The sequence below is a fragment of the Panthera pardus genome, unplaced genomic scaffold, assembly GCF_024362965.1.
Source record: "Panthera pardus isolate Hobbes unplaced genomic scaffold, ASM2436296v1 HiC_scaffold_11, whole genome shotgun sequence".
NCBI lineage: Eukaryota > Metazoa > Chordata > Mammalia > Carnivora > Felidae > Panthera > Panthera pardus.
The window spans coordinates 35,822,555-35,847,269 of NW_026526666.1; the positions used below are offsets into that span (position 1 = coordinate 35,822,555).

The window sequence follows — 24,715 nt, forward strand, 5'->3', positions numbered from 1 at the left end:
GTTTCTGGTGTTCTTGGTCCTTTTAGTCTTTGTTGCTTTTGGAATTTTTTTTTCCTTTTTTTTTTCTCCCCTCAGACTGTACCCTTTAAACTTTCTTGCAGGGCTGGTTTAGTTGTCACAAATTCCTTTAATTTTTGTTTGTCTGGGAAACTTTTTCTCTCTCCTATTTTGAATGACAGTCTTGCTGGATAAAGAATTCTTGGCGGCATATTTTTCCGATTCAGCACATGAATACATCCTGCCACTCCTTTCTGGCCTGCCAAGTTTCTATGGATAAGTCTGCTGCAAACCTGATCTGTCTTCCCTTGTAGGTTAAGGACTTTTTTTTCCTTGCTGCTTTCATGATTCTTTCCTTGCCTGAGTATTTTGTGAATTTGACTATGATATGCCTTGTTGATGGTCAGTTTCTGTTGAATCTGATGGGAGTTCTCTGTGCTTCCTGGATTTTGATGCCTGTGTCTTTCCCCAGGTTAGGAAAGTTTTCTGCTATGATTTGCTCACATAACCCTTCTACCCCTTTCTCTCTCTCTTCATCTTCTGGGACCCCCTAAGATTCAGATGTTATTCCTTTTTAATGAGTCACTGAGTTCTCTAATTCTTATATCATGCTCTTTTGCCTCAGTTTCCCTCTTTTTTTTCCTGCTTCATTATTCTCCATAAGTTTGTCCTCTGTACTGCTGATTCGCTGATCTGCTTCATCCATCCTTGCTGCCATGGGAACCATTCAAGATTGCAGCTCAGTTATAGCATTTTTTATTTCGTTCTGACTAGATTTTACTTCTTTTATCTCTGCAGAAAGGAATTCTATGCTTTTTACAACCCCAGTTAGTATTCTTCTTGTCGTGATTCTAAATTCTGGTTCAACATCTTGCTTGTATCTGTGTTGATTAAGTCCCTGGCTGTCATTTCTTCCTGTTCTTTCTTTTGGGGTGAATTCCTTTGTTTCATCATTTTGAAGGAAGAAAAAGAATTAATAAAATTAAAAAATTAAAAAATTAAAATTAAAAACTTAAAAACAACACACACAAAAAATCAAATAAAGGATGCTAGATATTAGGTATATTTAGGTCTGGTTGTTGAAAGAAGTGTGACAGAATAGATTAAAAAAAGGGAAAGAAAAGAAAAAAAGGGGAAAAAAAAGGAAAATGAAAATTAAAAAATAAAATAAATAATAAATAAATAAATAAAATAGAATAAAATAAAATAGAATAAAGTGAAACGATGAAAGTAAAATAGAATTCCAGAAATTTACAAAAAAGTAAAAATATAGAAAAAAAATAAAGAAAAATCTTTTTTATAAAAACGGATAATAAAAATAAACTTTTTCTTTCTGTATTCAAGAATAAGAAAATAAAAAGAAAAAAAAATGAATAGAGGGACCAGCAAACAGAATGAAATACGATTGAAATTACATCCATTTTCCCCTAGAATTCAAACTATGAAGCACTTTATAATCTGTAAACTAAGCAGGTGGAGAGATTTGTGGTGTTCCTCTAGAGTGCGGTTGGCCCAGTTGGGCGGGGCTTGGTGTAATGGCTCTGTTGTCCACTAGATGGCACTGCTTAGTTTACTGGGGTGACATGTGTAGACATATATGCCCTTACGCAGGAGGGGTGAAAATGGTGTCACCCAGCTACCTAGTCTCTAATATCAGAATTCTGTGCTCTCACTGACTGGCAATCATGCACCCTTCCTTTGTCTCTGGCTTCTGTCCACTCCCCACTTCTACACAGTCCATGACAAAGCCGTCAACCACCAGGGGCACCTCCCTCCAGAGTTTTATCTCAGAGGGGGCTGTTTCCAAACCCCTCACTTCTGAGGGACTGTGGCTTTCACCCACTCAAACCCTCTGGGGGATGGTCTCGCTGAGCAATGGCCGGGTGCCAGCCCACCCCCTGGAATGTTCATGCACCTGTAACTGCTGCAGATGCCCAGAGACTGCAGCTGGGTGCCAGCCCACCCCAGAAAAAGTTTGTGTGATCATGCAGCATTTCAGGGATTATGATAAATCACAACACACACCTGGTGCCAGGTTTCTCCCTTAATGTCCTTGTTCCAACACCAGTGAATGTGGCTACTCTCCAGGGTCTGCTGGGACCTTTGCCTGTGGGGAGGCCACACAGCCTCTACCAAATGTCCTCCCAGCAGGGGAATCACCTCTCCCCATGTTCCCTGAGGACCCCTCGGACCTTGCGCTCTGCTCCTGGGGATTTGCCCTTCCCACCAGAGCTCTGCCAGGTATTGAGCTGCAGAGTTTCAGACTCTGTTCTCCCCTGTTTATAGAGACTTAATGGTATATAAGCCCTCTTTCTACTTTCTCCCCCCCCCCCCTTTTTTTTTGGCTTGCAGTCCCTTTTTCTCTTTTTTGTTCAGTCCACTCTTTCTCCTTCTCTCGATCTGCTTTTGGGAGCTGGGGGGGAGTGCTTTTCCTGTACTCTCCCCTGTCTCTGTCCTCTCTCCACAAGCAAAAACAGCTCCCTACCCTCCGTGGCTTCTGTCTCTCCCCAATTCATCTCTCCATGCCATGTAACTGCTAAGTTCTGTGGTTCAAGTTGTGTAGATTGTTGTGTTAATCCTCAAATCAGTTTTCCAGGTGTGCAAGATAGTTTGGTGTTGATCTAGCTGCATTTCAGAAATAAGAAAGGCAAAAAAAAAGTTCCATGCTGCTCCAGCATCATGGCCCCCTCTTCCAGGTTTAGCATAATTCTCAAGGGCCCTAGATTTTTCATGATGGTGAATGAGAATTGGCTTCAGCTTAAAGTCACCAGCTATTTTAGTCCTTAACAAGAGACTTTGTCTGTCCTATGAAGCTTTGAAGTCAGAAATTGACTGACTTCTTTCTAGCTATGGAATTCCTTAGATAACATCTTCTTCCAATTAAGGCTGTTTTGTCAATCTTGAAAATCTATTGTTTAGTGTAGCCACCTTCATTAATTATCTTAGCTAGATCTTCTGGATAACTTGCTGCAGCTTCTACGTCAGCACTTCTTGCTTCACCTTGCACTTTTATGTTATGGAGAAAGGTTTTTTTCCCCTTCAACCTCATGAACCAACTGCTGCTGCTTCAAACTTTTCTTTTGCAGCTTCCTCACCTCTCCCAGCCTTCAAAGAATTGAAGAGTTAAGGACTTTCTCCCTGGATTTGGCTTAAGGGAATGTTGTGGCTGGTTTGATCTTCCATCTAGACCATTAATACTTTCTCCATATCAGCAATATGGCTTTCACTTTCTTATAATTTTTACTTTCTTACAATTTTTACTTTCTTATAATTCATGTTCTTACTGGAGTAGCACTTTTAATTTCCTTCAAGAACTTTTTGCTTTCACAACTTGGCTGTTTGGCACAAAAAGTTTAGCTTTTGGCCTGTCTCAGCTTTGACATGCCTTCCTCACTAAGCTTGATCATTTCTACCTTTTGATTCAAGTGAGAGATATGTGACTCTTCCTTTCACTTGAACACTTACAGGCCATTTTAGAGTTATTAATTGGCCTAATTTAAATGTTGTGTCTCAGGGAATAGGGGTGCCCAAGCAGAGGGACAGAGACATGGCAAAAACCACTGGGTGCAGTCAGAACACACACAATATTCTGGGTTGTTTGCCATTTTATATGGGCATGGTTTGTGGCACCCTGAAACTATTGCAATAGTAACATTAAAAATAACTATTCAGAAATCAGAAAAATAATAAAAAAGTTGATTTGTTGACTCATTTGTTGTTTAGTAGCATGTTGTTTAGCTTCCGTGTGTTTGGTTTTTTTCTTTCTTTTTTTTTTTTTTTTGGTAATTGATTTTTAGTTTCATTCCTTTGTGGTTGGAAAATATGTTTGATATTTCAGTTTTCTTGAATTTATTGAGACTTGTTTTTGTGGCCTAACACATCCTCTATCTTGGAGAATGTTATATATATAGATATAGATATAGATATAGATATAGATATAGATATAGATATAGATATATGTATATATATGTATAGATAGATATATGTTCTATATATATGTATATATATATATGTTCTATATCTATATATATCTATATAGATATATCCGTTAAGTCCATCTAGTCTGATGTGTCATTGAAAACCACTGTTTCCCTGTTGATTTTATGTCTGAATGATCAAATCCATTGATGTACGTTGGGTTTAAAGTCCCCTGCCACTATTATATTACTGTCCATTTTTTCCTTTAGGTCTGTTAAGTTTTGCTTTATGTAGTTAGGTGCTTCAATGTTGGGTGCATAGATATTTACAACTGTTATATCCTCTCATTGGATTGATGCTTTCATCTTATGTATGTTCTTTTCTGTTTCTTGTTATAGTCTTAAAGTCTATTATGTCTGAGATAAGTATCGCCCCACCTTTTTCTTTCCTTCCATTTGCATGGGGTATTTTTCCATCCTGTTACTTTCAGTCCATATGTGGTTTTAGGTCTGAAATGAGTCTCTTGTAGGAACATATCAATGAGTCTTTTTTTTTTTTTTTTTTAACCATTCTGTCACTCTGTCTTTTGATTGGAATATTTAGACTATTCACATTTATAGTAATTATTGATAGGTATGTACTTACTGCTATTTTGTTGTTTTCTGATTGTTTTGTAGTTTTTGTCTTCTTGCTCTTGTTGTGATGGGTGGCTTTTTAGTGTTATGTTTTGATTTCTTTCTCTTAATTTTTTGTGTATCCATCATAGATTTTTGGTTTGTAGTTACCAAGAGGTTCATATATCTTAAGTATATAGCAGTCTATAATAAGTTGGTCAGTTATGTTCAAACACATTTTGTACATAGTTCATTTTTCTCCCCCTCATTTTATGTATGTTGTCACATTTTATATCTTTTTACTTTGTGAGCCCCATCACTACATTTTTAGATATAATTGATTTTACTACTTTTGTCTATTAACCTTCATACTAGCTACATAAGTGATTGTTCTACCTTTATTGTATCTCCTTTTACTGGTGAAATTTTTCATAATTTTGTTCTAATTATGGCCTTTTTCTTTACATGTAAAGAAGTCCCTTGAACATTTCTCGTAACTGTGGTGATAAATTTCTTTAACTTTTGTTTGGAAAACTCTCTCTCCCCTTCAATTCTGACTGATAACCTTGCCAGTTAGAGTATTCTTGGAAGTTTTTCCCTTTCTGTGCTTTGACTAGATCATGCCAGTTCTCTCTGGCTTATAAAGTTTCTGTTGAAAACTCATCAAATAGCTTTAACCCTTGTATGTAACTAACTCCTTGTGCTGCTTTTAAAATTATGTCTTTAATCTTTAACACTTTGATTATTGTCTTGTGTACCTCCTTGAGTTCATCTTATTTGGAACTCTCTGATTCTTGAAATTAGATGTCTGTTTCCTTCCCCATGTTAGGGACATTTTTGGCTATTATTTCTTCAAATAAATTTTCTGTCCTCCTCTCCCTCCTCCTCTCCCTTTTCTCCTCCTGGAACCCCTAGAATGTGAATGCTTATTCACTTGATGTCCAAGATATTCCTTACCATATCCCCATTTAAAATTTTTTTTTCTTTTTGCTGTTCAGGTTGAGTGCTTTCCATTATCCTGTCCTAGATTTTTGGTCCATTCTTATGCATCCTCTAATCCACTCTTGGTTCCCTCTTGTGTATCTTTCATCTCCATTACCATATTCAACTCTGATTTTTTTTTTTTAAAGTTTCTGTCTCCTCTTAATGTTTTGAGTCTATCCATTCTTCTCTGGTGAGCATCTTTATGACTATTACTTTAGAGTCTTTATTGGGTAGATAGCTTATATTCATTTCATTTAGTTCCTTTTCTGAATTCTTTTGTTTGAAGCATATTCTTCTTTGTCATTTTGCTTGACTTTCTGAGTTTGTTTCTATGAATTAGGTAGAATGGCTACTTCTAAACTTGAAGGAATGGTCCTATGTGTGTAATCATCCCCTGTGTAGACTGTGTGCACCTGGTAATTTTGGCCAGCTGGCTGGAGTAGTGGCTAGGATGAGTTCCCCTGCAGGGTGGGGCCACCCTGCTGAGATGTCAGAGTTGAAGTGGGCATAGGCTGGGACAGTCCCAGGGTTCTTTGTGCAGAGGGTGCCTTGGCAGGACAGGTGAAGCTTAAGTGGGTAGACTTCTCAGGACATTTGTGCACGGGTACTCTGGCAGGGTGGTTGGAGTCGAGGCAGGCACAGGCCAGGGTGTCTCAGCATGCTTTTCTGGGTGGGGAATGCCCTGGAAAATTGCCTGGAGCCAAAGCAGTGCAGGCCTGAAAAGTTTTAGGGTGTTGTGCACCTCTGTCACTTTGGTGAGACAGCTGTAACTATGGTAAATGCTGACCAGGGTTGTCTTATGTGCTCCGTATTCGATCTGCCTTGTGGGACGGGTAGGGCTGGTGTGGACTAGGAGCCTAGGGCTTACTGAAGTGGTAAGCTGCCTTGGGTACCCACCCAGGCCCTGCTCCTGTTCGTGATGTCAAGGTAGTGAGGGAATGTAAACCCTGGTGCTTGCCAACCCTTCTGACCCAAAGATTTCTAGCAGCTCCCCCACTTTTTGACAGAGTTCTAGGGCTGGATTTTGTATATTCTAATTGATTGATTCATTATTTATTTATTTTTGAGAGATAGAGCACAAGTGGGGCAGGGGCTAAGAGAGAGAAAGAGAGGGAGACACAGAATCTGAAGCAAGCTCCAGGCTCTGAGCTGTCAGCACAGAGCCTGACACAGGGCTCAAACCCATGAACAGTAAGATCATGACCCGAGCCAAAGTCAGAGGCTTAACCAACTGTGCCACCCAGGAGCCCCTCTAATCTTTTATTAAAAAGTTGCTTTTTTCCCCCTGTACCAAGGCAGACAAATCTTCTCATGGTCTCCCAGTATATATCCCTCCCCACTGCAAGTAGCAGCATCAGGGGGGTGGGGACTTCCTTTGTAGCCGTGTCTACATCTCTCTTGCTGTCTTCTAGGTGGTGTGTTTCTCTTCTGTTGTGCAAAAGCTGCTCAGTCAGTCCTCAGTTCTTTCAGAGGAACTGCTCTATAGGTGTAGATTTAGTATGTCTGTGGAGCAGGTGGTTTCTGGGTTTTCCTACATCATCATCTTGGACCTTCCCTCCTCAGACAAATACAGTTTAGATCAAGAATAGCAAATACCTGGTACACAGGTCAACATACTTCTCTCCTCACAAATTTTGTTCTCAGAAAACGTTTCCTTCATTTTCTAGATTGCTGTTACTAAGAGACTAGAGTTAGTGTAAGGGAAACAACCTCTTTGCTAGCCCAGATTATGCTACAGTGAAAGGGCAGGGAGGAAGAAATTGAACAGATTTGCAATAGGAGTGTCTATTTCTAATTTTGAGGGGCAAGTAGAACAATTTGGCCTATTATGTCAAATTCATGTATCGAAATTAGTGGAAGGTACAGTTGCTAAGGCATGCCAGATTGTGGAAGGTCCAGAATGTCAGACTGAAGCATATGCATTTTATTCTGTATGTGGTGTGTTACATGGTAGAAAGTGTTTGGGGAAGGTTATTCCATAGTAGTATGTATAATAGTCTAGAGGAGAAATGGAAACCAGTAAATACTAATCCAAGTCTAATAACTTGAGATTTATAGTTTGGATTAGGATGATGGCATAACCCTAACACTCAGGAAGTCTTCAATAAATATTGAAAATTAATGGAAAGAAAGAAGCAGAACCAGTTATGAGAAGCCACCCAAAGGAAAATGGGAGATTAGTTATGGGGTGTGAGAGAAGTCAGATAATAGCCCTAAAGTTCTTAAACTGGCCACCAAAAAAAAAAAAAAAAAAAAAAAAAGACAAATAGAGTCTGGAAGGAGAAATGAGGTTTGGGGAAATGATGATTAAGATTACAGAATTATGCTCTTTTATTAATGTGATGTATCACATTGATTTGAGAATGGATAAAGAAATTGTGGTTTATATATGCAATGGAATACTATGTGGCAATGAGAAAGAATGAAATACAGCCTTTTGTAGCAACGTGGATGGAACTGGAGAGTGTTATGCTAAGTGAAATAAGTCATACAGAGAAAGACAGATACCACATGTTTTCACTCTTGTGTGGATCCTGAGAAACTTAACAGAAGACCATGGAGGAGGGGAAGGGGAAAAAAAAATGTTAGGGAGGGAGCCAAAACATAAGAGACTCTTAAAAACTGAGAACAAACTGAAGGTTAAGGGGAGGGAGGGAGGGGGAGGATGAGTGATGGGTATTGAGGAGGGCACCTGTTGGGATGAGCACTGGGTGTTGTATGGAAACCAATTTGACAATAAATTTCATATTTAAAAAAAATTCATTTTGCCTATATAAATAAAAAAAAGATTACGGAATTATGGTCCTAGAATTAAAGAGCTAGAAATATGCCAGAAGAGTTCTTTCCACACAATGATTTTTTTACAGGTAGGAAAACCAATTCAGATGTTTTTAGAGACACAGACCTAATTATAACAGAGCCAAAACTAGAACCAAAATCATTTTGATTTGTCTAATATACGAATGCTGCTTTCTCAAAAATAGGAGATTAACCATTACAAGAAATCCAGGTAAAAATAGTCTTTCTTTTTTCTGAGGGAGAGAGAGGGTGCAAGTGAATGAGGGCAAAGAGAGAGAGAATCCCATGAGGGGCAGAGAAACAGAAAGGGAGAGACAGAGAAGTGAGGCTCACAAGAAGCAGGGCTCAAGCTCACTGGATGTGGGGTTCGAACTCACTAACCGTGAGATCATGACCTGAGCCGAAATCAAGAATCAGATGCTTAACCGACTAAGCCACCCAGGTGCCCCAGGTAAAAGTACTAATGCTCAGGAGAGGTAAGGACTTCTACAGTGGATTTGAAATTTTCCTTTTTAGAGGTGATCATTTGGTTTCTCTGTTACTATAGTATAGCTCCATTTTATAATAGGAACCAGTGATAAAATGGGATTGGATGTGTAAAAAATTCACTTTATAACCTATTTTGCTGTAGTGCTATTGAGGAAAGCTTGTACTTATAAAGCTGAGATTCCATTAGTGTTAATAGATAATTACAACTCTTTTTAGGACTTTGTCAAAATTCTATAACAATAAATTGGCCAAAGTGTAAAAATTTTAATTGCATTATCTTAATTTTCGTAATAATTAATGTGTTTAATGAGTATCTAAAGGAAAAAGAAACCTTTAATGATGCTTTAGAACATTTGCCCATATATAAAATAATGCAAATTAATATCTGGTTAAGGCAATAAATATTTTAAAGAGACTCATCTTTGTTGAAGACTGGCTTAGAAAAATGAAAGGTAATTCATCATTCAGGTTTTATTTGAATATTCCCATAAAATAACATTTAAGTGATTTGTTCAACATTTTGAGTTGATTAGTTTATCCCTACAGCCATAAACCACTTTCTTTAACTGTAATGTTGGATTAAACCTATCATGTAACATAATTGAATATTAGACTCCCAACCCAGGACAGTCAACTTGTACCAAGAGATGACCTATCTAGCCCACACAATATTTTTAACAACTTCTGTACTTGAATTATTTTAGTTGTGCTTACTCTTTAGTTGCTTAGTGACCCACCTACACCCTATTGTCATTACGTCTCTTTCAATCAGTTGAGGTACCAGTCTAGCCTCTAAAGACATTTAAAATTCCTCTTCTACACAGTGCCCTGCTCCTGGTCATTGTATCTGTCCAAATATATGTCTGGGTTAACCCATCGGGGAAAAAATTATCTTAGAACTGTTCTTCTTCTATAAGCATATAGAACCCTATGTTCATATATGTAAATAGATCTTTTTTTCTTGGGTAGTATGAAGCAAATATATGTAATAAAAAACTGACATAATAAGCATATTTGATCATGTTACATAAAATGGTACGTGTTTTTCCACAGGTAACCTTTGATGTAACTTGGTCTCCAAAGTGCAAAGACAGGTGCTATAATTACACTGGAATTGCAGATGCTTGTGACTTTCTCTTTGTGATGTCTTATGATGAACAAAGTCCGGCCTTGTCAGAATGTATTGCAGCAGCCAATGCTCCCTATAAGGAGACATTAACTGGTAAGAATCCACAAAATGATCACTTTAACATTAAGGTTATTTTAGTATTTCTAAATCATTTGTATACCTTTTCCATTTGTAAAGCTTTCTTGAAACATGAATATCACTTAATTTGGAGAGCTTTCAAGTTTACATAAAGTTTTCACTTAATTCTTCTAAAAATTTTGTGGGATAGATATATTATTAATCCTCTATTATAGATGGGATGATGAGTGTTAAGTTCTCTTTGTATTGCTACTAAGTATTATTTAGTTGGGGCTCAAGCAGGTGTTCTAACTTCAAGTCAAAACTTTTCTCCCAAAGTTACATAAAGGAGATTATTTGCTTATCTAGAATTTGACATGATATTTTTGTTGAAATAACCAATGTTAGCTAATAGCAAAGATAGTTATAATGTGAGTAGCTACTGTGCATGATTGATAGAGGACTGTCTTATTTGGCATTTATTATTAGCACCCATGCTATATCACTATTAGAATTAAGAGTACTTCTGATCTATCATTCATATCACATCAGCCAATTCAATAAAAGATTTCTTGCTATCTTTTGGACTCAAGTGAAATTTTCTGAGATAATTGGCCCTGCTTTAAGTATTGATTAATAAAAAATATTTTTCAATTTAGAGAGAAAAATCTTAGAACCTATCCTTATCATGTCCAAATTAATAATCTGATCATATGCATATGCCACTTATAATATGGAAAATAACTGTTATAACTACAAAGTAATTCATTTTTCCAAACTGTGTTTCATAAAGGAGATAATTGTGTCCTAACAATATTAGGCTCATTATCAAATATGTTTGTGAAATAAGGCATACTCTACCCCTCTCTTGGATATTTAACAGTACACAATAAAGGCTCTTAAAAACAGCAAATTTACTTAATTCAACTTTCTGATAATCTTGGAACATCTTTGGGTGGGAAAACATTTTGCAGCATTGGGCACAGCAGGGACTGACCAGGAATCTGTTCATATTTCTTTGTTTCCTAACTATAGATTGAGTACAGAGTAATTGGGGGACATTTCTTGTCCCTAGCTGTAATTCATACTTATAGAAAGCACAATTGTTCCATGTTATAGAAATATGCCATATGAAATTCTGAGGCCATCCCTGCCAGAGAGTTATATCATGTCTTAGCAGTTAATACACAATTAACATGCTTTCCTGAAATGTGTCATTCTTCCTAGAAATAAATTTTATGAGTTTTTTGCTACAATTTGATCTTGTTTTAAATGTGTTCTAATATTCAAAACAAATCACTTATGTCATATTAGAGAAACACTCTGTTGGTATTTTGCATAAATGTACTTGTTTTTTCAAACTTAGCTTCCGAATGGTTGAATAGCTTGTATAAACCCATTAGTAGAATATAAAGTGAAAAAATATGCCTTTTCCGTCCCAACTTGATTAGGGTATGATGACTACATCAAGATCGGCATTAACCCTGAGAAACTTGTAATGGGTATCCCCTGGTATGGTTATGACTATACCTGTCTAAAGCTATTGGAGGTAAGAACAGATTATTTCCTATATGATTTTTTTCTCTATTATATTTTTGGAGCCTGTTTTGTTTTGTATATGAACATAGTTTGAGACTAAAAAGGTAGCGTTTAATTATTTAATCCCACGGAAGTTTCTGAATGTTACATATTTTCTTTTTACTTTTATTAGGTATAGTCAGGTTATTTATAGTACATATTTTATTTCTAATAGTTTTTGATTACATTTTCTGATTGGGTTTCTAATACTTGCTTAACTGATAAATGTATAACATGAACATTTTATATTTCTAGGATCGTGTTTGTACCATTCCAAAAGTCCCTTCCTGGAGGGCCTCTTGTGGTATTGCTTCAGGACAGCAGGTGCCCTATAAAATAATTATGAAGCACGTAAATAGTTCTATTTCTGGAAGCCACTGGGATAAAAATCAGCAGGCCTCTTACTATAACTATAAAGTAAGCTTTTCACAAGTTATGAACATTCTATTTTCATAACTGCATGTTTTCATAATTACATATTTGATATTAAGAATTTCTATCAGTTTTCTTTTAGGGTACAACATAGAGTTTAGATGAGTAAACTTGTAATCAGGTACTTTACTTTCCAGCTGAGCAGTTCAACTTATGCTAATAATATAACTTCTTTGCATGGGCCACTTGTCATGTTAGATAAGGTTATAAAAACATGCATATCACAAACAGGATCTCCTGTAATAATTGACAGCTATGTATGATAACTGTGGCTTTGGGCCAAAATAGGTTACCACTCAGTAAGCCTTCATTTCAAGGTAGCCTAAAGGTTCTGATGAGGCTGTTTTTTATAGGGAGGCATGAGGCTGAGAATAAAGAATGCATCATCATGGAATCAGTGGAAAATGGTATAAACTATGTGACATTAGACACATTATATTACAAACAGAAACTTGAAGAAGTAGAGGAAATGACCAGAGCAATTCTGTCAGGTAGTGTTTGATAAATAGTAATTGCCATACAAAGAGGCAAAAGTAATATTTTTCATAATTTACCTTCAATATAATACAAACTTTTCCACACACCTCAATTACAAGCCATCTTTGAATTTACTTTGGATTCTGTTACTGTAAAAGGAGCCCTAAAATATGATGTAAGTTGATTCCAGTAGGAATTTATATTCCTTAATAATGGCCTGTTCCCAATTTATGAAAAATGACTATAAACCCACATATTTAATAAATGCTTTGGTGTAGAGATTTCTATACCTTTATAAACCCATTAAACTAGGGTATATTATAATCTTGTCTTTGCCAAACAGTGTAATATTTTACACTCTGGGGTACTATTTTTTGTAGTCCCTGACTTATTTTTTTCCTTAATAAATAAGACAAATTCTTTAAGGTTTTACAATTCAGGAAGCCTTTTGATAAACCTTTTGAAAGTCATTTATTTAATGGCACTTTAGACAACAGTTTAGCTATAAAACTGTTTTGTTCCTCTTTTTCACTCATTGTAAAATTCCATAGCAACCAAAATCAAGTTTCTTGTTGTGATTGAAGAGAATCGTTTTTGCTTTCTTATGCTGTTTGAGCCATAGCAGCCTCATCATGCACTCGATATTCCCAAAAGCATATGTATGCCTTAATCATGAATAGATCAATTTTACATATGCTCAGTTTTTCATCCTTTCATCCTTCACTGCTTTGAGGCATTTGAAATTTCTTAACATTATCAAAAGGGCTCAAAGTACTCACTAAATAATGGCAAAGAGATATGTGTCTTTGGATTCATCCCTGAACCTGCAAAAATAAATATTTCTATATTTACATAGAGGTTGCCTTTTAATAGTGAATCACAATTTAAAATTTTAAATAGAATATAAAATATGCTTGTAGTAAATGAGCCTACTATACTTAAATATGCCAGTTTATTCATTTACCAAGTGACTAATGTCCTGCAAAGTAGTCCTAATTCCAGTGGTGCTACCATAAATAAAATTATTACTGGCATCCATTGAGAATTGCCTTTAAAAGTTTCCCAGATGTATATAAAAATCAGTATAATTATTTAAAATCACAGTTGATTCTATTTTTTATTTCCTATCTTTTCCCCCTTTCCTTTACCCTTTGCCTAGTTTTTCTGTTCCTTTTCTCTTTCTTTTATCCAATAGCTTATCTACCTTCTAGGAGAGACTGTGTTAGTACTAGAGGCAGTTGATGCTGAGGAGGACTTTAAAGGGTGGAAGGTGAGCATAAGACCATTTTCAGATTTTCTCATCTACAAAAATGTGTGTGCATAAGTTACCCATGGAATCCACACCCGACAGGCTCTTAAAATCAATTCTGTAAGACCTGGAAAAGGAGATATTTTCCTCACCCATTACCTTTTGATATGACTGATTCATCACAGATGAAGTCATCTGCTGAGTTCTTAATTAGGCACATTTCCAGGAACTGTAGAAGAAAAAAAAAATACATAAACTGGCTTAGAGGACCAGAGCAGTGATCCTCCTTAACTGTGTCTGCATATCAGAATTATCTAATGGAATGGCAAAACACAAAACAAATGTATGCCCTGTCATCAGCCCTGAAGATTTTTTCATGTGGTGTGGGTCCTGGTAGTTTGTGTTTTTTAAAGCCACACAAGTGCTTCAGATGTACATCTTGGTTGATAATCATCAGATCAGACCAAGGAAGGAATCTTAGGGCATGAGAAGGACTTTATATAGAATATATTAGGAAGTTCATTTGTTCTCTTCTGTTGTGAACTCACCACAATCATATCTAGAAAGTACCACATACAGAATCATGGAAGCAGAAAATATTGTGCCCTAAAATCTTTATTTCATTGTATCATTTTTGAGTCATTGGATTTAATATTGTGCTGAATAGTTTAATTTCTTCTTCTAGGATTCTTCTGGCCATTTGCATCAAGTGTGGTATGATAACCCTCAGAGCATTTCTTTAAAGGCAGCATACATACAAAAGCATGGCTTACGAGGCATTGGCATGTGGCACGCAAATTGTCTTGACTACTCTGGAGATGCTGTAGCCAAACAGCAAACCGAAGAAATGTGGAAAGTCTTAAACCCAAAGCTGTGACAGATGAGCATCTTTTGTCAAACTAAGATTTAGAAAAATGATCTGTATAAATAGATCCGTTTCTTGAAGAAATGAAAATGTATACATTTTTGTCATATAATTTAGTTATATTTAAAAGCAATTAAAAGCAGATAAATGCTTTGGTTATCTAAAAACAAAGGTAAGAAGTCAACTTGCTATATTTATTCTTCTGTGTTTAATACTATAATTAGGAAAAATTGTTTTCAGAATTTTATTGCTGATTTTTAAAATATGTATAATTTGAATTGGAAATTATTTGCTTAGACTAGATTTTTTAAAACCTAGTCTTTGAGAAGCAGTTAGCTCTGTACTTTTTGTTCCAAAAATTTTTCTGCTTCCTGATTTCATATAGTACTCAAATTCTCTAAAAGCCTCCAGAGGAAAAAATAAAATATAAGTCATATTTTGAATTAGTATGTTAGAACTGCCTAATATTTTTTACCTAAATTATTTTTATGAGGTTATAGCAGAAACTTTCAGGAAAAACTTAGTGTTGAACATGATTCTATTAATATTCCTTCATTTATGAACATCTATAATTTCTTTCCATTGTTAAATTTTTTTCTATATGTGCATTTTTCCTTTAATTATTTAAAGACATTGGTTTTTCAACTTTTTTCTCTGCACAAAATCTCTCTAAAAGATAATTTTTCTAAATGTAAAGAGGTCTCTGTTCTTTTCCTCAGGGCAATTGTGTTACACTTATTAAAAATCTGCATCCTTGAACTCTGGACTTACATAAATCCTGTCTTTGTACATTTCACCCTCTTCCCTCATTTGGAATAAATGATGATTCAGTCACCTGTTGAGAATACTTCCTATTTATCCAATTATTTATGACAGAGTGAAACCAACCATTTTCCATAGTATTTGTTGAATTACTATTGTCTTTGTATTTCTAAAATTTTAAAAATTTGAATTCTTAGATACTAATCTCTATCATAGCTCTGGATGTAAATTCAATATCCCTATTTATAAACTATAATTTCTAGATTGCTTTTAATCAAATACAATGAATAAATGGTCTGTATTTAAATGCAGATAGATTCTTTAAATCATATTTTAATAAATATGAAATATTGCTATTAAACTTTAAGACTATTTTATAAAATATAGTACTGTAAAATGTGTAATAGACTTAAAAACTTCAAAAATAACCAAATAGCTAGTGTTTTGCTTTTTTACATCTAATAGTTCCTGAAACATTTTTTGAAACCCAAATGAAAAGCGAAAAAAATAAAGTATCGCACCAAGGAAAACAATGGTTACATTTTTTTGGCAAATAAGTTTTAAATTAACATACCCAATTGAGGCTGTACAGATGTGTTATTTTTCTTCTGTGCCAGTTCAGTTTTCAGCATGCGTAAATCTGAAACTGCTTGTTTTCTCACCTACAAAAACAATTACCTTTCAAAAATTAGCTTTCATTTTACTGTTCTAAAATTCAGAGAGTCCTAATTGAATGCTGCTAGTGAAAAGAATCTAGAACTGGGCTATTCAATACAGTAGCTACTTGCCACATATAGCTATATAAATTAACAAATTATATGAAGATTGAATATCAGTTCCTCAGTCACACAACAAGCTACATTTCAAGTGCTCAATATCCTTATGTGGCTAGTGGTTGCTGTATCTGACAGTGCAGATATGGAACACTTCCATCACTGTAGAACAATGGACAGTGCTCATTCTAGAAAGGGGTCATTATTCATGTCATAGAGCTATTTCTGATAAATGAATTTAGAGCATTAATTATATATGCATGAAAATAATCAGAATGAGAGACTTACCCTAGAATGGGTTTAAAAAAAAATTGAGCTCAGAGAGCTAAGTGGTTTGTCAGACTTTCATATATTAGAGTCATCCATAAATAAATTACTTTTAAAATATTGAGACTCTACTGATTCACAAGGTCCTTTTGCTTTAATTCTTAGTGAAATTTTACTTTGGCCTTGTTATAACAGGCATCTTTTCACAGGATTTACTTCTTGCATTTTTCTCACTCATGCTCTTGGTTAAGGTAATGACTTTAAGACAATCTGTACTATCTTTAGGCTTTTGATACCCAAAATTAAAACAATTTATTTCAAGATAAATGTTGTCTGATTAGGAGAAATGCAAATTACCTTAGCTTCCATTATGAGTTTCATTTTGTCAGTATCCAGTTTTCTCTTAAGTTGGTCAATAGCATGCTGTACCTCAGTGATCTGGATTATAAGGTAATTCTGTATGAAACAAAGACATTTAGTAAATTCATTTTTATTTATTTTTATTTTTTTAAGTTTGTTTCTTTATTTTGAGAGAGAATCTCAAGCATGCTCCACGCTGTTAATGTAGAGCCTGATGTGGGGCTTGAACTCACAAACTGTGAGATCATGACTTGAGCCAAAACCAAGAATCAGATACTTAACCAACTAAGCCACCCAGGTGCCCCTATTTATTTTTATTTTTAATTGTCTTGCAAACTATCAAGTGATAATACCAAAAAAGCAAATCATAAGAATAACCTATTGCATAAAATAAACTCATTGCTTTGGAGTAAATTAGAATTGACCTTTTTCTTATGTCTTAGGGACCACATTCCCTTCTGTTGTATTACATTTATTCATGTTTTATAAAAATAAGTAGATATTTGTGCAAGTTGCCTTTGTGGTGCCAATTTAATGGTAAGAAATATTACTATAAAAGGAATATACTAGGTTTAAGATACTAGCAAGGCTTTTGAAATTATCATAACAATTTATCAGCTGAATTGGATAGTATTACTTTAAAATATTTAATAATTAAATACTATATATAAGAAAACCTATTTAATATAAGAAGCTTTTTTATTTTTGTTCAGAAAAGTTTATGAGGTATAATGGTCAACAAAAACTATTTAAAATTTTAAGCTGCCTCCGTGAAAAAAAATTGTATATTGAACTTGATAAAACAAAAAAATCAGCTATGCAAGATAATTAGTATCAGCTAAGATGGATAATCCATTACTTGAGCCTATTTGAGTTTTACATTAGATTTATCTAAAATGGTAAACTTTTACTCATAGAAACAGAGAACAGATTGGTGGTTGCCAGAGGGTAGAAAATGAAGGGAAATGGGTGAAAGTGGTCAAAAGGCACAAACTTGTAGTGAAAATAAGTTCTGAGAATGTAATGTACAGCATGATAACTACAATTAACAGTATTGTATATTTGAAATTGCTTAGGAAATAGACCTTAAAAGTTCTCATTACAAGAAAAATAATCTGTAACTGTGAGATGATGGATGTTAACTAAATTTATTATGGTAATCATTTCATAATACATACATAAATAATTATGTTATATACCTTACTGAGATATAATTGGTGTATAATATTAGTGTAAGACTGGAGAAAAGTTTTATATATTCTTCTTTAGGAGGCAGATAGCCCTACTTGCCATTGGCAACTCTATTGGTACCATGAGGACAAGCAGTCTTATAATGAAGCCAATGCTGAAAATAATAGGTAAGGAATGCCAGAAGCACATAGTCCCTTAAAGATCTCATTAAGCTCCTAATTGTATCCTCTCAGCACCCATTACATGAGATCATAAATTTTCTTATTGGTTAAGTCAAGTTTTTGTTACCCGTAGCCCAAAGCATTCTACCTATGATAATACTAGCAATAATAAAACATGCATTTTGAGTAGAACTTCTCTAATAGAATGTGAACACATTTAGTAATAAGTACCTTAGAGTCTGTGATGTTTGCCAAATTCTTTGGTCTCATCTTAATGTCCCTGGCTTCAAGCTGCATGAGCAGTTTTTTATAGTAAAGTTCTAAATCTTCTCGAAGTTTTGTTAAAACCTCCTCCAACGATGCTGTGATTTTCTTTGTTTCAAAGTATTTTTTCTTCCAATCATCACAGGCTACAAAAAAAGCAAGGACTATAATGTGAGTCTGACTAAAGGATTAAACTTTTCAACTCGGAAAGGACCCTTGAGTTAATTTAAACCCTTCTACTCCCCCACTCTTCCTTCCTCATATGCTGAGGAAATTAAAGCAAAGACTGAAATGTTTATTAGATAATAAAAGGCTTGGCCTACAAATATAGAAAACAGTGATGAATCCAGGAACCAAACCAAGTTCTTTAAGCTTGTAATTATTTCTGAAAAATCTTGATTAAAAATACTACCTATAGAAAAATGTGTATATTTATTTTGATTACTTTTTCCATAGTCTGATTTCAAATCATAATTAAAACAATGAAGAGAAAGGCATAATATTTTTTCATCCCCTTAAATGACTTATGTTTTATAAAATAAGCTGATTCTGATTTATCACTTATTAAAATTATTCCAAATATATCCCCAAATGTATGTAGGGCAGAATTTAAGCCTGAGTAGTTGAGAAAATTAGAAATCAAATACTGCCAATTTAGGGAATCATTTTGACCCAATGAGATTCTAAATACAAACTTAACAGGAACACAAACTGCATGCTACTATATCAGAATATGCTTATGTTTCTCTTTTAAAAAATTATCAAAGAAATGAAAACCCCAGATATAAAAGTTGATTTCATTAAAATTCTACAACTTTATGGGATTTTAACTCAAGATTTTAACTATTTATTTCCCTCATGTCCTATATCTAATCCCTCAGCAAGTTCTATTGGTACTACTGTAAAATACTTCCAGCATCTGGCACATTCTGTCTTCTTCAATGCTATGTCCCTAGTCAGTGCACAATCATCTTTTGAAAGTGGATTATGTTTCTAACTGGTCTCTCTGCTTCCATTCCTGCCCCTCTATGGGCTATTCCATACAGCAGTCATTCTGATGTTCTAAAAATATTTTTAAAGTCCTATACATCTCTAAAAATCCTCCAATGGCTTCTCCTCTTAGAATAGAATCTAAACTCCTTAAATTGGCCTGTCTGTTCCTTGGTGAGCTTTTGATTTTATCTTCCTCTACATTCCTCCATATTAAGTTCCAGCCACACTGGCCTTATTTCAGCTCCTTAATACTGCAAGTTCACTTCCATCTCTGGACCTTGACATTTTAGTGTTCCTTCTGTTTGGACTGTTGTTTTTTTTTTTTTTTTCTCTTATCTCTTTAGATGCCTGCCTCCTTATTAATCACATCTTAATGATATCTCCTCAGTGATGCCTTCTTTGAAAATTCAAGCTAAAACATTTTTTTCTGCCCCATCACTCTTTGCTCTTTTAAAGGGACTTTTGAGCTCTAATCAGGAGCTGATATTGTCTTATTTGTTTACATCTCCTTTCATTAGAAGAAAGCTCCTTAAGGGCAGGGCCATGTTCATCTTGTTTACTGTATCCTCAGCATTTAAAACAATGCAAGGAATTGATGCACATAGTAGGCTCCCTACGTATTTGATAGCTGATACATGCCTTTTATCTTGAAACATTCCTGTTGAAATAGAAAGTAATCATTCTCATTTTAAATGTTTATTTTTGAGAGAGAGCAAGAGAGCACATAAGCAGGGGAGGGGGCAAAAAGAGAAAGAGATACAGAATCCAAAGCAGGCTCCAGGCTCTGAGCTGTCAGCACAGAGTCTGACGCGGGGATTTGAACCCATGAGCCATGAGATCATGACCTAAGCCAAAGTTTGACACTTAACCAACTGAGCCACCTAGGCACCCCTGATACTCTCATTTTATAAACAGAAAAAGGAAGGCACAAAGAGGAGAAATAACTTGTCTACATAAATCACTGATCTGGTATTAGAATCCTGGTCCTGTGATTTCTAGTCCATTACTCAAATTTGTCTGATAAAATCACTTTTAACAGTACGACAAAACTTAGTCATTGCCATCATTTCCAGGATACCACTTAATAAGGTAGAACCTGCAGAAATACCTCCTGACATTGCCTATAACATTCAGTCAGTTCTAACACTGAAGTAATAATTTTGCTGCAAATTGAGAATCCTACAACCAGTTAATTCCATATATACCTTTTATTCATATAATCCTCCAATACCACCCAAAATGCAGTCCTCTCAAATCCTTTAACATCTCTCTACCCTGGCTTGTTTTTCCATTTCTACCTAGTCCTAGTAACACTTGTTTCTAATTCTGTTGCAGGAAAACTACCTATTTTTCTACTTAATTTCTCTTATTCATTCATTCATTTAGTTTGGCAAAACAGACACACGTACCACAAAATTAAGCATGTAGAGAAGACTAAGGGACTCAGGGGATGATTCTAGAGTAATATCTAAGCTGAGATTGAATGATTAGTAGGAACTAGCCAGGTAAACTGGGAAGGGGTGAGTAGAAGGAAAAGGAGATGTAGATGGCAGAGGGAAAGCATGTCTGAAAGCCTACAGCCAAGAGGAGGCACACTTCAGATTTAAGCATATTTAACAGTTTTCGGGGAAGCCTTTCTTGATCTCTTCCATCTAATTTAGGTGTTCTTCTTCTGTACTCCTGTGCATACAATTCTGTAATTCCTTTATCATAGCATCATCAGGATGTATTGTTACTGTTTTCTTATCATTTCCCCAATGGACTATAAGCTCTTTGAGGGCAGAGACAAAATTGTGTCTGCCTATTATCTCCTCAGCCCCTAGAACAGTGGCTAAGTTCAGTAGACAATACATACTTATTTAGTAAATGAATAAAGGAATGTTATAAAAAAATTTGAACTTAAATTTTAAAAAACCTTATGTAAAGTATGTTAATTAATGATAAAATAGTGATAAAAGATGTAATAAATTTTACCGTGACATTGCTTCAACTTGCTTTGTTCAAATAGTTTTTCAACTTTTTTAATTAGTTCTTCTCTAATTCTTTCCAGATATCTTCTTTCTTTCTTTACTTGTTTCAGTTGTTCAATAATCTTCTCTCCTAAAAGATTATAACCCGTCAATGTCCAAAAGCTAAAAGTTGGGAGTGTAAAACTTAAAAGTGCTTAAAATAGCAAGAATAAATTTTACCCGCAAATAATATTACTGATTAAATATATGCAGTAATTAACATATAATTCACATACTTTAAAATAATTTAACATTTTTGTGGTAAAATACACATAATAAAATTTACAGTTTTAACCTCTTTTAAATGTACAGTTCAGTGGCATTATGTACTTTTATGATGCTGTACAACCATCACCACTGTCCATCTCTAGAACTTTTTTATCTTCCGAAATTAAAACTCTGTACCTATTGGACAATAATTCCCCATTAATATTTTTTTATTAAAAAAAATTTTTTTTTTAAATCTTCATTCACTTTTGAGAGAGAGACAGAGCGCGAGCAGGGGAAGAGCAGAGACACAGCGAGACACAGAATCTGAAGCAGGCTCCAGGCCCTGAGCTGGCAGCACAGAGCCCGACACAGGGCTCGAACTCACGAACTGTGAGATCATGACCTGAGCCGAAGTCGGATGCTCAACCGACTGAGCCACCCAGGTGCCCCTCCATTAATATTTAACTTTACCTCACAGAGTTATTTGTACTTACGGTATCATCATACTTACTTTCAATCTGTAATAAAGAGATATCAGTTATTACTGGAGAAAGAGCAGGTTGACAAGGAAGTGAAGGAAAATCAATAAGATCTGGTAGGGTGATGCACTCTTTCTTACCTATCTGTAAGCAAACATGAAAGCCAGTAAGATCTGGTAGAATAACACATTTTTCACCTGTCTGTAAGCATGTGATAATGTACAACAGCAATGCATTTTTTTTTTTTTTTTTACTTATATGGTGACAAAATCCCAAATCTGTATTTATAACTATAGATTCTCTCTTGTGCTTCAACTTCTCTATTCCACTATTACTTGGACATTATACACAGGTACTTCAAACTTAAAAGAAAAAAAAATCCATTATTACTTTGTAAACATGATTTCTTTCCAAGATTTCTTATAACTTTAACATTTTTCTAAGATGACTATTGATTTTTTTTTATCTTGAGCCAATTTTGATAACTTATGTCTGCTTAGAAAATAAGAAAATTAATTGCATTTTCAAAATTTAGCATATATTTTATTGGCTCTGTATTTGTGTTTGTGTCACTTTTATCTTTCTTAACTTTTGTGTTTCTACCCTTTTATGATAAACTACCTCGAGCCTTACCAATGTGGATGTCTCTCCCACCATCACTTCATAGATCTTGAGTTTTCAATTCTGCTAGTTTTTTACCTCTAAGTTATTAGTGTCTCCTTCTATCTTCATTAAGCCCTTACTCCTTTGTTTTACTGTTCTTTTTCTGGTTTTTAATGTTATGTTACATTATTAACTTATAAGTTCAGTCTCCTGCAGAATAATGGCAACCACCTAAATTACAATCTCTCCACATATCCTTCCAATTGCTATAAAAAGAGAGCAAATAATACCCATAACTTATGTCTACAGCATAATTAGGACACAAAATCCGTTAATTTACATATACTTTAATTTGCATATAACTGGGGAAATAAACACCCTAGACCAGCAGAGTGTGCTCAGGAGCCCACCTCCAAGCAGATGTGGACTGCTTAAGCATTAGAGGCCACTATACAAAGATAACACAATAAACATCAACCATGATTTAGTCTGGAAGGAGGGGGCTCCACATGCATAGGAGAAATCCTGAGAGTAAGGATAAAATCTTGTAAATCAGAGCACTTTTGATGAGGAGGCCAAATGAAAGGGGATTATAAAATGTAGGGGGCCTGAGTGGTAATCATGGGAAGACAGCTTTGAAGAGAGGAAAATACTTTGGAAGAGATATTCCCTCAGGGATAGCTGGTAAGAGAAAAGAAGAAAGTGGCCAAGATAACAGCTCTGCTGAATTAAGTTAGTAGAAAAGAATTCAAAGAAAACAGACCCCAAAAGCTCCATTTATTTAAAAATAAATAAATAACTGCATTTCACTATATGAACAGAAGAGGGAGCACCCAACCTAAGAAGCAAAAGAAACCACCAACACAGGGCTCCCTGTTCCTCTATAAAAATAAAAATAAAAAATATATAAAAATAAGTTATTACTTAAACAGAAAAATTAACACAAATAAACATGAACAATATCTACAAATTATTCAAGCATCCACACAAATTTACATTTTAAAAAAACCTTCACAATTGAGAACTAAAACCAAACAGACAGCCATGAAGCAGAGAAAAACTTAAACAATACTTCCAACACAGATTAAATATAAATAAACATTTGCAGATACCACAGACACAATAAATCAAGAATTTTAAAACTCAGAATAAAAATGGAAAAGCAGGAAGATGTGAAATGGAAGTTGGCTAAAGTGAAGAAAGAAATTAAAAAACAAAATTGTCTCAGAAATGAATAAATTAGCAAGTACCCAAGAAGCAACAAATATGACCAAAAATACAGTAAGGATAGTGGAGAATACAAATAAAAGATGCAAATGAAATGAAACATAAAAAAAAAAGTGAAATAGATCAGAGAAAAGATAACGTATATAAAAGGTAAAGAAAAAAATGAAACAATAGATCTGCTACCTAAATTATTTTCTGAAATTATAATTTTAGGAAATGCTCTTGAAATATGTCTGGATTTTCATACTGCAAGGATCCACTGTGTATCCAGAAAAACCTGATCTAGAATTCTGAGCTAAGATTCAGCCCGGTAAAACTAGTACACGTTAAATGAATCCTCTGGCCTTCCAGACAAATATACCCAAGCTAGTTTGCAAAGAAAAGAAAACCAGGCATCACACTTTTTAACAGTAACATATAAAACATCAGTAGAGCAACATTTTAAAGAAACTCAAGGGAAAAAAAGATGTAAGCCAAGGATGTGACATCCAATCAAGCTATTCTTCAGGTATCAAAACTTTAGACAATGATGAACAAATTTTGTAAAGGGCCAGAGAGTAAATAATTTAGGCTTTGTGGGCCACATATTGTCTCTGTCATGATTCTTTTCCTTAAATTCCTTAAAAATGTAAAAAACCAGGGCACTTGGGTGGCTTAGTCAGTTAAGCATCTGACTTCAGCACAGGTCATAATCTCACAGTTCGTGGGTTCAAGCCCTGCATCAGGCTCTGCGTTGACAGCTCAGAGCCTGGAACCTGCTTCAGATTCTGTGTCTCCCTCTCTCTCTGCCCCTCCCCCACTTGTGCTTTCTCTCTCTCAAAAATAAAC

The 24,715-nt window shown here is 34.9% G+C and overlaps 2 protein-coding genes across 2 annotated transcripts in view; one reads left to right on the forward strand and one right to left on the reverse strand.

Moving 5' to 3' along the window:
* CTBS (chitobiase) overlaps positions 1 to 14,602 on the forward strand; it is a 42,737-nt gene extending 28,135 nt beyond the window's left edge. Inside the window, exons 4-7 of the mRNA XM_019413993.2 lie at positions 9,855 to 10,023; positions 11,439 to 11,536; positions 11,821 to 11,982; positions 14,409 to 14,602. Of these exons, the coding sequence (XP_019269538.2) occupies positions 9,855 to 10,023; positions 11,439 to 11,536; positions 11,821 to 11,982; positions 14,409 to 14,600 (621 nt within the window). The 3' untranslated portion in view covers positions 14,601 to 14,602. The remainder of the gene's footprint in view (positions 1 to 9,854; positions 10,024 to 11,438; positions 11,537 to 11,820; positions 11,983 to 14,408) is intronic.
* SPATA1 (spermatogenesis associated 1) overlaps positions 13,216 to 24,715 on the reverse strand; it is a 53,219-nt gene continuing 41,719 nt past the window's right edge. Inside the window, 8 exon segments of the mRNA XM_053893201.1 lie at positions 13,216 to 13,298; positions 13,883 to 13,952; positions 15,925 to 15,955; positions 15,957 to 16,012; positions 16,748 to 16,846; positions 18,334 to 18,512; positions 21,334 to 21,459; positions 22,090 to 22,201. Of these exon segments, the coding sequence (XP_053749176.1) occupies positions 13,231 to 13,298; positions 13,883 to 13,952; positions 15,925 to 15,955; positions 15,957 to 16,012; positions 16,748 to 16,846; positions 18,334 to 18,512; positions 21,334 to 21,459; positions 22,090 to 22,201 (741 nt within the window). The 3' untranslated portion in view covers positions 13,216 to 13,230.